At 49.5% G+C, this 12,294-nt stretch overlaps 1 protein-coding gene across 22 annotated transcripts in view; it reads right to left on the bottom strand.

The window, feature by feature from the left end:
- Window positions 1-7,994, bottom strand: part of MAGI1 (membrane associated guanylate kinase, WW and PDZ domain containing 1) — a 355,922-nt gene extending 347,928 nt beyond the window's left edge. For 14 of the 22 annotated variants that reach the window (XM_056334828.1, XM_056334832.1, XM_056334833.1 and 11 more), the window contains exon 1: window positions 7,294-7,993. In XM_056334828.1, the coding sequence (XP_056190803.1) occupies window positions 7,294-7,579 (286 nt within the window). In that variant the 5' untranslated portion in view covers window positions 7,580-7,993. Of the gene's footprint in view, window positions 1-7,293 lie in introns of all 22 variants that reach the window. The other 8 variants (XM_056334845.1, XM_056334846.1, XM_056334840.1 and 5 more) reach the window with 2 other exon arrangements.
- Between the last annotated feature and the right edge of the window lie 4,300 nt (window positions 7,995-12,294).

The following is a 12,294-nucleotide window of genomic DNA, read 5'->3' as shown; positions in this document are numbered from 1 at the left end:
TCTCCAAGGTCTACTAGGGGCCGTTAAAAAAATAATTTATGTAGGTTTAAATAATATTACTAACACAAAACAGTTCAGCACAAATGATGCCAAAGTCAGGACTGGGGACTAGCAGAGAGAGTGGTGCCATCATTCCTGCCCATAGCAGCAGAATAGCTCTGGAAACCATTTAAAATGTCACAGGAGGGAGGATGGATGGAGTGTCTGACCTTTGGAAACTGAAGGGTGGATCTCAACAAAAATATCCCAGCTACCCTGAGCCACGCTGCTCCTGCAGGGCCAAGAAGAATGTTGGTCTACCTATTTGGTCTAGAAGGAAATGCAAAAAAATAAAAATTAAGGAGAAAAGAAAAAAATAATAATCCAAATCTGCCAACTTACCAGCCCAATGCAAAAGCTGCCAAGCTGCTTTGGAAACAGGCAGCTTCTTCCACAGCTCTCTATCAGATCAGTAGAAAACAAATTCTGGATGATAGCCCAAGCCTTAAGTTTGTTTCCCGACACCAGATCCTTGCAGGGAACCCCACACTTAAGACCATCAAATGCACTTAACATGTGGATGTCTGTGGGCTGCCGGGTCCGGCAGGACTCGGAGCCTTACCTGTCCAACCGCCACAACAGCCAAGACAATGTGAGTTGTGTGAGACTGAAATATAAAGTGAGGGAAACGAAATATCAAGTGTCAAGAGAGACAGAGAAAATGATGATAGTGGTGCAAATCACACTTCTGCAGGAGCTGGTCTTGCACGCTCAGCAGCGCTGTCAGTCAGCACCGAGAAGCTGCTGTTTACTCTGTCCTGCCAGGGGTGCCTCCAGTGATCCTTGCTACATCACAGGGGGGATGGCCCATCCCTGTGCCCTTGGTGCAAAAAGGTCACTTAATACTCACTTTCTAAAAGGCAAAGATATTTTTTTTCCAAAGCCAAGCTAGAGAAAAACTGCAGAAAACTGGACCAGGAGGATCCCGTATTTTGCTGCTCCAGGATTTGAGACACGGAGCTGGGAGAAGCGCAGGTGGGATGAAGGGGTCTGAGTACCAGCAATCAAAGTACCAGCAGCTGCTCATGGTTAGGATTCCTGCCTTCAGCAAACCTTTAGCCTCACACTCTTCATACTCCTGTAAATTCACAGCACTTACTCATAAACAACCAGGGTTCCATGCTTTTCACCAAGAAATTTAAGTCACCTGCAGCACGCAAAGATCACAACCCATATGTCCTGATGTACAAGTTCCAGTCAAAGTCTGAGGAAGCGGGAAAAAAACAACAAACAAAACCAAACACCTGAAATAACTAGCAAGCATAGCTTGTGTCTGGACTAAAGTAAGGGAATGTAAATAACAAAATTGGTCAATTATTGTAAAAAAACCTCCGTGGAGGTTCTGAGGATCCTACCCTTGCCCACAGCTCAGACCTTGCTAACGGGATGGAAAAAGCCCTCGAGGCAGCCGCATCTTCTCAGTTTCCATGTTACCTTCAAACTGGGCAATGATGAAATCTAACAAAAGAAGGACATGTTGGCCCAAATCATCAGTTCTGCGCAGCCACAGAAGTGCTGCTCAGATCTTTACACGTTACTGTAGCTGCCCTTGGGCAAATGTTTTCCTTGTGCATACAGACACTGTCAAAGGAGTCGGGGTATTTCTCAGGCAGGAGCTAAAGAGATGCAGAAACAGGCAGAGGAGATCCCTGAATGATTGCAGCCCGAACCAGAAAAAAAATGATAATCCCAAACACGGGAACAGAATAAGCTATCGATGGTTTGGCTTTCAAACCTGTTAAAAGAAGTTCTTGCATTTTTAACAAGATACATGGAAGATGAATAGCAGGTCAGTAATACACTCATGCAGGAGCTATAACTTGGTCTTCAAAAATAAACCGCAACAACACGCAGGATGGTGTTAACATCTTATTTTGCAATGTTGAATGACTGATCGCAGTTAGATTATAATTGTGATTTAATTGCTCTGTGATCTGACCGGCCATAAAGAAGAAGCCTGGAGTCCCATCTCAATGGGTAGAAAGATTAACTTTATTGTGGAAAATATAATCCCATTTCATGCCATTAAAGGGATCATATTAATTCCTGAAAACTTTTATAACAGCAAAGATGGGCACTTAGGCTCTGATGTCCATCTCTGGGGTGCTACCTCATGGCTCTGGAGAGGATGGATGGCTGGTTTGCCACAAGCAGGATCACCTTCTAAATCCTGACAAGTACTACACTGTAAATTCAGGCACAGTAAAGATAAGGTCTTGCATACAGCAGTATTTTAATACACAGACATACACAGTTCATGACTAATAAATGTCATACTACTTTAAAGAAAGCAGATTACTGATTTGTAGCAAAATACAGTAAAGTGATGGAAAAAGAGATTCTGCCTTTATTTTATGTTTCCGTAGTGACTAGCCTGCACAATGCTCATCCCAGTGGGTCAGCGCTGAAAACAGGCCTTATAAATCTAAAATGCATCAACGTCTCCCAAGTTTGTGGGTGGCAAATCTTTCACCCCACTTCCAATCCGCTTGGGTCCTAAAAGAATTTGGTTCAAATGGAAAAATGACTTACAGAACTCACCGTGCTAGTGACCAGCACTCAGCTACACAAAGACTAAAGGAAAACACTTTCTGGGGCTCACGGCGTGATGCTGCAGAAGTAAAATAGGAATAGCAAGAGCTCATCTAAACAGCTTTTCCCTTCGCTTGGCCCAACAGGGGCAGCTGCCTGCACCTGACCCCGAAGGCAAGCTCGCACCTCGGGGCAGCACGTGCATCGGCACTGGCTTTCGGTCTCTGCAATGCCAGGCACTGTTGCATCGCGCTCAGCGCGGGATGTTCAGCACCACCGCTAACAGAAGTGACGCTCTGCTTCCCAGCGTTTGCTAAACTACTAGACACACTAAAATTCAGAGATGCATCGACTTCTCTTTTACTTTTTTCCCACCAAATTTTCCTCGAAAAAACCCCAAAGTAACAAACCCAGCAGTTCTCTCACAAGATCTCTGAGGAACATAAAATTAAAAGGCCCAAATGCCAGCTAGTTGAAATTTTTGAAAGAAGCTGGTTTCGTTCACATGAGTACATGCAACTGGTTTCAACATTTCATGATTACTTCGTATAGCAAATGCCAGCCTGACATTGAAGCGTTGAGTCACTGCACTGTATTTCAGAATTTATCTTAGGGTCAAGTTAATGTTTGAAAAAAACAAATGCAGCTGATAGCACTGAGTAAACAGTGACCGTCTCTGTTTGGGATCACGCCTGCTCCTGTTTGCCTAGCACAGGGCTAAAACAAAACCCACAAAACCCACACAGCTCCTCCCTGCTGTGGGATCATCCCAGCTGCAAAGTACTATGAAAATTATTAACTGCATAAACTGATCTCAACACCTCCTGGTTTCAAAGCCATTGGCCATTTAGAGCTTGGGAACCTGAGACTTTTTAGGGAAGCAAAGCGCTGAACTGAGAAACAACTTAATAAGCACAGAAACATACTAGCTTCAACAGCTTCCCATACCAAGCATCTAGTTTGGTATGATTTGGTTCAGGTCATCTAACTAAGGACCAAGAAAAATATAAATAAAATAAAAGGCTGCAATCTGAAATCTGAGTGTGCCCATCTCTTACTAAGGGAAAAAGAAAACCCAGATACCTTAAACGAAACAGTCAATTGTATAGATACAGCCTTAACTCTTCCCTTGTGAAGAAAGGCGTGAAAAACTTCTGTTCTGCTGTGTTGGACTCTCTTAACCAAGATACATCAGAAGAAACAGTGTGCACGATTTTACTACTGATATATCCAAATGAGGTATACATTATTGATTTATCCAAGTGAGCTATTTTGCAAAATGTGAAGTGTATTCAAGGAAGTCTCAATATTCACAATACAGCCGAGAAATCGTTGTGTTAATTGCAGTTTTACACAAGGATATGTGACCATTGTTCCTATAATTCAATCTATTAATTCTGTACTCTCAGACAAACTAATAATAAAAACGCATTTATTAACTCCACAGGAGTTAATTGCCAATTTTATCAGAATTTAGGCACCGATGCAAGATGGAAACAGTCAGTCATAGAAGCACTACATGTTAAGTGAGTTTTTTCACACATTTGACAGTTCTGAAAGTTACTAAGATACATGGCAGCAGATTCTTCCTCTCTCTCCCCCAAAACCAGGCAACTATGGCAGTGTATTTTTTTCCTCAAACAAAATACCAAAAAAGGGCACATATGGTGAAAAAAAAGGGAAAGCTTTGTTAAAGTTCTTCAGCTTTCCTCACTCTTTCTCACGTGGTAAGTGAAGGACCAAGAAATCCCATATGAGCAGCAAATACTGTTATTCCAATTAAGAGAATTCATATCGGTTCCTCCTTTTTGTACTTTCTAGGAGCCTATTCAAACTTACAACTCAAAAAAACAAGAAAAAAATACCGTATGCAGACCTGTACATCTATAAACCCTAGTTTAATGATAAACCCTGTGCACAGCCTACTCCACCTATGTTTCACATCCCAGTCCCTTGTCTTCCACTAAGTACAAGGTCAGAACAGTTATTTTCTCTGTTCATGCTTGCAGATGACCGACTTATTTATAGTAAATTTCCTGGTTTTCCAGCCTTGTAAATGCCATACGAAATAGACAAGGCAGTAAAATACACACATTTCCAGGCTAATACTGTCCTAGCACTTCAGCACCAGTCTATTAGGCACTAAGAACTGGTAAGGGGAGGAGAATCATAGTTAAAAAATGTGTTTACAATCTTATCTTCACACTCCTTTGCTGTCTTCTCTAGTGCCACACACCTCCTGTTGAATGACAGTTGCCATCCCTATAATGAGATTTTTAATCAACATAGACGTAACGCATTTTAATTAAACCACTCTCCTTTTCTAAGCTTATGATGCTGATCCACAAGGGAGGTGCCCACTCTGTGCAGAACTGTGCACAGATGCCAGGCTACCATTGACAGGCACAAGGGAACTGCTTTCCAGACCACAAAAACATTTAATGATTTAAAATATGTATTTTTTTCTGTTCTGCATTCCTGTCTAATAAAGCATTTAAAAAATTTAAAGGGGGGTGGGGGGGACAGGGACGACTACAATCCCACAGTACCCAGGGGCTTGGCTCTCACCTCTGGACAGGGATGGTCCGAGGTTCAAGCGCCTGCCCTGGCTCCACACAGGGTTTTGAACCTTCTTCTCCCAGGTTCTCCCAAGTTTCTCCCTTTTTTACTCCCAGGTAAACCCAACCAGTATGCTCAGCCAAGGCGCTCTGCCCCTTCTGTCGACCACATCCTGGGGCTGAGACATATTTACCATTATATTCTGTCATTTCTGGTATATTTCCATGAGATGTTTCTATATAGATTAACTACTAGTGTTTCCAAAATAACAAAAAGTTTAATCACAAATTGCTTGGTTGGGAAGTTTATTTTTTTTGGTTGGGTGTTTTTTTTTTTTTTCTTTGGCGAGGGGGGCCACTGGTTTGGTTTTTTTAACGCACCTTCCTTCATCATCAACACCGATCACATTACAACATCAGAAGCTGTATTTTCACACTTCTGCTAAAACAATCAGTATGCAAAAAGAAACCTGCCTGATTTCCTCATACTTTTCTTCATGCTTTTCTCCCCCTCCTGCCTGGGCAGGGAAACCAGCAGGCTCAGGTTCCCTCCCCACTTCCCAGTGAAGCCCAGACATTGCATCAGGGCAAAATACGTATTTGTTTAAAGAAAACTGGTTTTGTTGGGAGTTTGACGCTGTTTGCTGGAATTTCTAGTGACTCTTGGAAATGACTAACAAGTAGCTGTGCTTCAGTACAGCAGCTCCCGGCAGCTTGGAGCTGACACTGCCCCAGAAAGGGGAGCAGGTGGCAGAGGGGGATTGCACAGCCTGGCTCAGCTCCTCTCCGACACCCCACAGCTACGATCTGCTATGGCACCGGAGCTTTGAAGGATGGCTGTGAAACAAGTGCACGCAGCCCTTCAGCTCAGCTCATCAGCAAGGCTAGGGACAAGACTTCAGGTGACAGTCCTGCCAGCTGGCCATAAACGTCTGCAGCGACCAGCTGGGTTGAACCAAGTACAGAAAAAAACCCTCTCGCACCACCAGCCACAGCAAACACCCCAAGTTTGGGATGCAGACCTGTCTGGATGATTAAATAAACTTTCCCCTGAGGAATCTCTTGGGTGATCCAAAGAAAACTTCCCTTCCTTCCTCCACTTGGTGCTGGCCCTGGGGTGCTCCTTTGCCCCAGCACACCTCCAGGTGTCCGGCTGCTGTCCCGCTCCTCCTGCCCATCTTGCCAACCCCAGCGCTGCGGCCACACAAGCCGTTTCCTGGCACTAAAGTCCTGCCCTGGAAATCACAAGCCACATTAGCCAGACCTGTTACACTAACCTGTTGAGCAACTGCTGCGAGTACACGAATGGGAAGTAGCTTTTCTTTTTTTTTTAATCTTGCATGGGAGGACTTTTCCTATCCTCTTCCCCTGCCAAACAGGAGAGCTACCTGTGCATGCCTTCACCTGTGCACTACAGGGCTGGGAGCACAGATGTGCCCTCACCTAGGGCAATACAGGGCTAAAAATAAATAAATAAATAAATAAAAAAGCCAACCTGAGCTGACTTTCAGCCAGTGAAAGGACTCGCCTCGTAGGAGGGTCACAGCTTTTCCCTTCCCAAGGCAGGCAGCCGGCAATCACGTGCTGCACTTTCTGAACAAGCCTCCGGTCATCACCCAGCAGCGCGGCTGCTCGAAAGGATGCTCAGCTGGAGGAGGGCATCTCCACCACATTCCCCCTGCTGCGGGTCTGCCCTGGCCGCTCCGGGGGTCAGCCCCAGAGGCAGCCCCCTGCCCTGGCGCCCCTGGGTGCCCCGGCACCCCTGGGTACTCCGGCATCCCTTGGGTGGTACCCCCGCAGGGAGCGCCGTGCGCTCCGCGGAGCCTTAGGGAAAGTCTCACGCAGTTGCTCGCCGTGCTTAACGCAAGCCAGAAACTGCGGGCGGCCTCCGGGCTGAGTCAGGACGAGAAGGTGCCCGGGGATGGGTGCCCACGGCAAAGGTGCGCACACCAGTGTCCGCAAACGTACGGGCACCGCCACACGCCGCCGGTAACTCCTTTCGGGGTCCTGTGCAGCCCCAAAGGGCTAACGCTCGCCTCTCCCTGCCGCGCCGCACTCGCCCTCGGCCACCCAGCACTACAGCAGGGACCCTCCGCCCCCCACCACCCCGCGACCCCCCGGAGCGGGCCCTCCCCGCCCCGTCGCTCCGCGGTCCCGCTCGCACCTTGTCGGACGGCTTTCACCGCGATGGGGTCCTTGCAGCTCCGGATCACTTCCAGCACGTCGTAGCGCGGCAGCCCGGAGACGCGGACCCCCTGCACCTCCAGCAGCAGCTCCCCCTCACTCAGCGCCGCCTCGCCGTCCCCCGCCGCCGCGCCCGCGTAAGGGAACTCGCCGTGCTCCGCGCCGCCGAGCAGAGCGAAGCCCAGCTGCCCGCCGGGCCCGCGGGTGAGCGAGCACTGCCGCACCCGGCTGGCCCAGTGGTTCTTCTTCTGGACAACGCGCGACATGGCGCTGCGCGGCCCTCCGCGCCCGCGGACGGGCGGTAAGCAGGTGCGCAGGGGGCACCGGCCCGCTGCCTCATAGACCGCGCCGCCGCCGCCGGCCCCTCAAGCCATCACCGCCGGCACCGCGCATGGCTCCGCGCCCGCGGAGGGCGCGCACCCACCTCCCGCCCTCCCTTCCGCGCCGTCCCTCGCCTGCGTTATTATTAAAAAAAAAATAAATAAAAGAAAAAAAAAAAGCGCTGAAAAAGCAAATCCGGGCGGTCCTCGCCCTCCCGCGCTGCTGCTCTGCTTTACCGCCCCTCTCCGCGGGCGCTGCGCGGGGCGCGGAGGCGGCGCCTTTAAGGCGATACAAAGACCCGTTTGTTTTGTTCCACTTCGGTCCGTCCCGCTCCGCCGCGCTCCGCGCTGCCGGCGCAGGCGCCCTGGCACACCCCGCCCCGGCCCCCGCCCGCCTCCCCGCCCCCGGCACGGCCCGGCCCGGCCCGGCCCGGCCCCCCCGCGCCCCCGGCCGCGCTGCCCCCGCCCGCCCCGCGCCGGGGCCCCCTCCCGCGGGCGGCGCTGCCGACGGGGCCGGGCGCGGCGGAGCCCCCGGGCAGCCCCGGCTCGGCGAGGGGGCTGGGGGCGCTGCCCGGCGCACGGCGCCGCTCGGGGAAGTTCAGCCCGTGGAGATGCTCAAGTTTCGGGGGCAGAGGGAGGGTAATGCTCTGCTCTCCCGGGAGGATTTGTAGGGGTTTCCAAGCGGCAGAGCTCTGGAATCGCCGCTCACCTGTGCTTTCCAGGGGGCTGTTAGGGGGAGGACGCGATGCAGCCAAAGTCCCGAGTAAAACTTGCACCAACCCGTCACGAAAAGGGTACCAAAGCGCTTGTGCGAGCCTGACTTAGAGCCATGCTCGTACCCTTAGCTCTCCCCTCCTGGACGGAGTGCTTGCATTTGTGTCCTTAATCATGTTCTCCCGATTTATTTTCCCCCGTGTGGGTGTCTGGAAGCTGGACAGACCTATAGCGAGGTGTGTCTGCTGGGGAAAGGGACGCGCATCCCTCTGCGTGCCCTTGGCCACGACTCCTCAAAGTTACCCAGAACTGGTGCAAAACTCAAAAGGGGAAAATAAGTAAGCGTGCACGTACCAGCTGTCCCTTCCAGGTCACACTCCACGCTTCCAAACCTGAAAGCCAGGCCTCATTTTGAGCAGTCTTATGCATGACCGAACCCCTTCCAGCAAGGAATTCAGTTGTCAGATGCGTGTGTGCCCTATTTTGCTGCTAATCGGGACTGAGAAGTGACACAGGGAAACAAAGAGCCGGGTCTGGCTCCTCGCACTGCCCTAACGTTTGCTCTGCCGGTACAGCCCGCTGTCTGCAACCGCGTTGTTCTCTCATCTCCCATCTTTCAAGCCATGTGTGTATCAAAACGATGTGCAGCGCGGGAGAGCCGGTGGGCTCGGGGAGCCCATGGCTGTAGCTGGAGATGGAGCTCAGCCTGACGTCCTCCAGTGCTGGCCGAGCTGATGAGCCAGGCTTAGCTCACAGACCTAAGAGGGGTAACGGGCACCTTCCCTGCCCTTACATCTGTCCTAGATGAAGTAGGGAAGCCTGTCCCTCGCTCACACCCTGCATCCCCATCACTCCTTCCCCCCAGCCAAGATCTCATACGGCTGTTTCATAAAATGCCCATTGCTGCAGGTGCTGCTCCACAGCTGCAGCAGCCGCAGTCTCCGGCCCGAGTGGCACAGCCACCTCCAGGTAAAGGAATGGGAACACTTTGTCCAACGTCACATAGCACAACAGCGAATGAGCTCCATCCCCTGTGCCTCAGGCACCTCTGTCGAGGTCTTCATGGGCAGCAGACGGGATTGCCAGTGCTCAGAAAGTTGGAGTGAGTACCTGAGTCCCTTCCGAGGAGCAGGGCAGAGCCCACCTTCCTGGGTATGAAGGGCAAATGCAGAAGCAGACTCATGAAATTCAAATTACCTGTTGTCTAGCCCTTGTTTTTTACCCTATTTCTAAGAGGTTTCTTTCCATTTGGAACTTTAATACTTCATTTTCACACTTAAAGCTGTGTTGATCCCCTATATTTAAGCAACAATAACTGCCTTACGTCTGCTTTCGCTGGCTCTGCAACCGGCTACCCAGTTTGTCACTTTTAGGATGATGTCATGCTTTTTATCGTACCTTCACCAGTAAAGACTGGTTCAGTGATCAGGCTAAATCCCTCCAGGAATAAATTCTCTGGAGGCCCACAAACCCCAAGGAGCAGCAGCATGGCTAGCAGGGAAGGCCTGAATTCTCATCTGCACCCCAGCTGATCCTTGTGTCACACGTGTGAGCTCATAGCACAGGGACACTCTTGTTCACAGCTGAGAGCTGCGTGTGACGTATTTTCATCACCATCATTTTGCGGGATGTGTTATGTGACAGCCCTGCTAAGCTAAAATTCATCTGGGATCCATGTGAGCATCACATGAGCTGTGGCTGCCCTGAATAGATCTTCCAGAACCACTCATGCCTCATGGAAAAATTTTTGAAAAACACTATTTAGAAAAACAATTTTCCTGCTAAGATTTATGAGATGACAGCTTTCCAAGGGCCATTTTCTGTTTGCTTACAAACACTGCAACACTAATGCAAGTGTGAGCTGTTCCCATCACAATCCTGTACTCATGTCTGGGCCACCAAGTTCCCAAAATTGTTCTTGCCGGTAATTAACAAAACCCACAAACCGCAGCCAGAACTTTCCCTTAAGACTTCCCATTCAAATTTTCTCCATGACCAAATCCCTACCATTTAATCTCCTAGTTGCATCCAGTCAGGACCAGTTGGTCAAGCTGTTCGTTGGGCGATAGCCCTAAATCCTGGAAGGTGGCATCATTTGTAGCAGTTCAAATACAGCCAAGATTTTTTGTTACCCTCATTCCTGACTCCATGACTGCCCAGCACCTTACTGCTGCAACAAGGTGACTTCAGGACATAGCTACTCCAGCCACCTCTATTCAAGGAAGCCCTTGGTCAGCCATTAGCAATGCTGAGCCCACCACGGCAGGGCTACTCCTGCCCAGAAGAGTCCCTGACACCAGCCCGATAGACAATCGGATCCTTACACCATACAAAAACCTGTCTTAGCATTTCAGCTGTGTGCCATGGCCTCTCTCCCGGGGGACGGTAGTCCTGCCTTCGCAGGGCACTGGTTTAATGCTTAACGGACCGTCTTCATCTCTAACAACTGTAGTTGCAATAATAATACCCTCCTTTTTGCAAGGGTCTCTAAGTGCTCTATGAACAGTCATTAACCAAGCTTCACAGTGCACCTACCTGGGGAACAGCTGAACATTAACACGGCAGGGAGAAGCTTGGGCGCATCCCTTGCCTGAGCGAGGTTTGCTGCAGCCATCACTTCACCTGCAGTGGCTGGTCCAGCCTCATCTCATGCCGGACGATGCACTCTCCATCAGCTCACAGCCCACGACAGCGCTATAAACCCTGATTCAGGCTGGCTCAGGGCTTCAAGCAGAACCCGAATCCCTTGCTTTTTTGTCTACAGCTGCCGTGATTTGGTGGCCCATCTGTCAGCAGCCTCTGATCTGTCAGGATGAGTGGGCTGGTGCTTTCTTCCTCCTTCAGAAGATGCTCCATGTGCTTTGGGCCACACTGCAAACACACAACAGCAGCTAAATGGGTTCTTTCAAATAGGATATTGACCCATGGTCTTGGTCTCATAAGCATCTCTGAAATTTCATGCTGTGTCCTGGATTTTAAAGTGGGTCAAAGCTCCTCCTAGCATCAAATCATACTAAAACTAGAGAAAACCACGGTTTTACTTGTTTTGGGATGAAAAACCATGTCTAGTCACTGAGAATGTTGTGGGTTCATGGCAGTTCAGAGCCATGTGCTCCCACCAGAGAACACAAAAAAAGATGACAATTAAGACTACAAACAAAAGCACAGATTATCTAATACAGCAAAATTTGTTCTTAATTTCCAGCTAAACCTTGAACCTTCAATATTTTGACATCACAGGCCTCAAAGCTTTGAAAGCCTGAGTATGTGGATCCTGGGAGAAGAGAGACTTTAAACAAGACCCAGTCTTTCAGACGTTGACGTTTCCTGTTGGTACACTCATGCTACCAGCATCTGTGAGTAGGGAAGCCATGTATTGCTGCATTTCCCAAACAGGAATTTGTTTTCGTAGCAATCCTACCTATCTTTTATTGGAGAAGAATTTTCTATGTAGTGTCCAGGGTTCCTGGACAAGCTTGTACTGCTCTGTGGTAGCAAGGAGGAGCTGAGCTGATGCTGCTTTGAGTCCTGGCTCTGGCAAATGTTTCAATAGATGACCCAACTCCAAATACCGATTGAACCCTGTATTTGTGGAAAACCTCCCAAGTGTCGGGACATGAGCAATCCTGGGTAAAACCAGCCAGCAGAGAGAGGTACTGCCTAAAGTCATTCACAGAGCAGGGCCAGCAAGCTGCATCCCAAAAGGCAGCGCCTTGCATGGAACGTCTCCAGCCTCCTGCAGCCAGAGCCCCATCCCACCACCCATTCACCAGAGCAAATCCATGATCATGGGATCCTAAGAAGAAAAAGGCAGCTCACCCCTTACTGGGATCCCCTGTTTCACCTTCCTCTACAATTTATTTTAATAATATCACACACAGTGGGATATAAAGCTGAAGATCAATCTCATAACCATATTAAGACACTCCGGGGTGTATTTTATAGGG

The sequence above is a fragment of the Falco biarmicus genome, chromosome 4, assembly GCF_023638135.1.
Source record: "Falco biarmicus isolate bFalBia1 chromosome 4, bFalBia1.pri, whole genome shotgun sequence".
NCBI lineage: Eukaryota > Metazoa > Chordata > Aves > Falconiformes > Falconidae > Falco > Falco biarmicus.
This window is presented reverse-complemented; position numbering and strand designations above follow the sequence as displayed.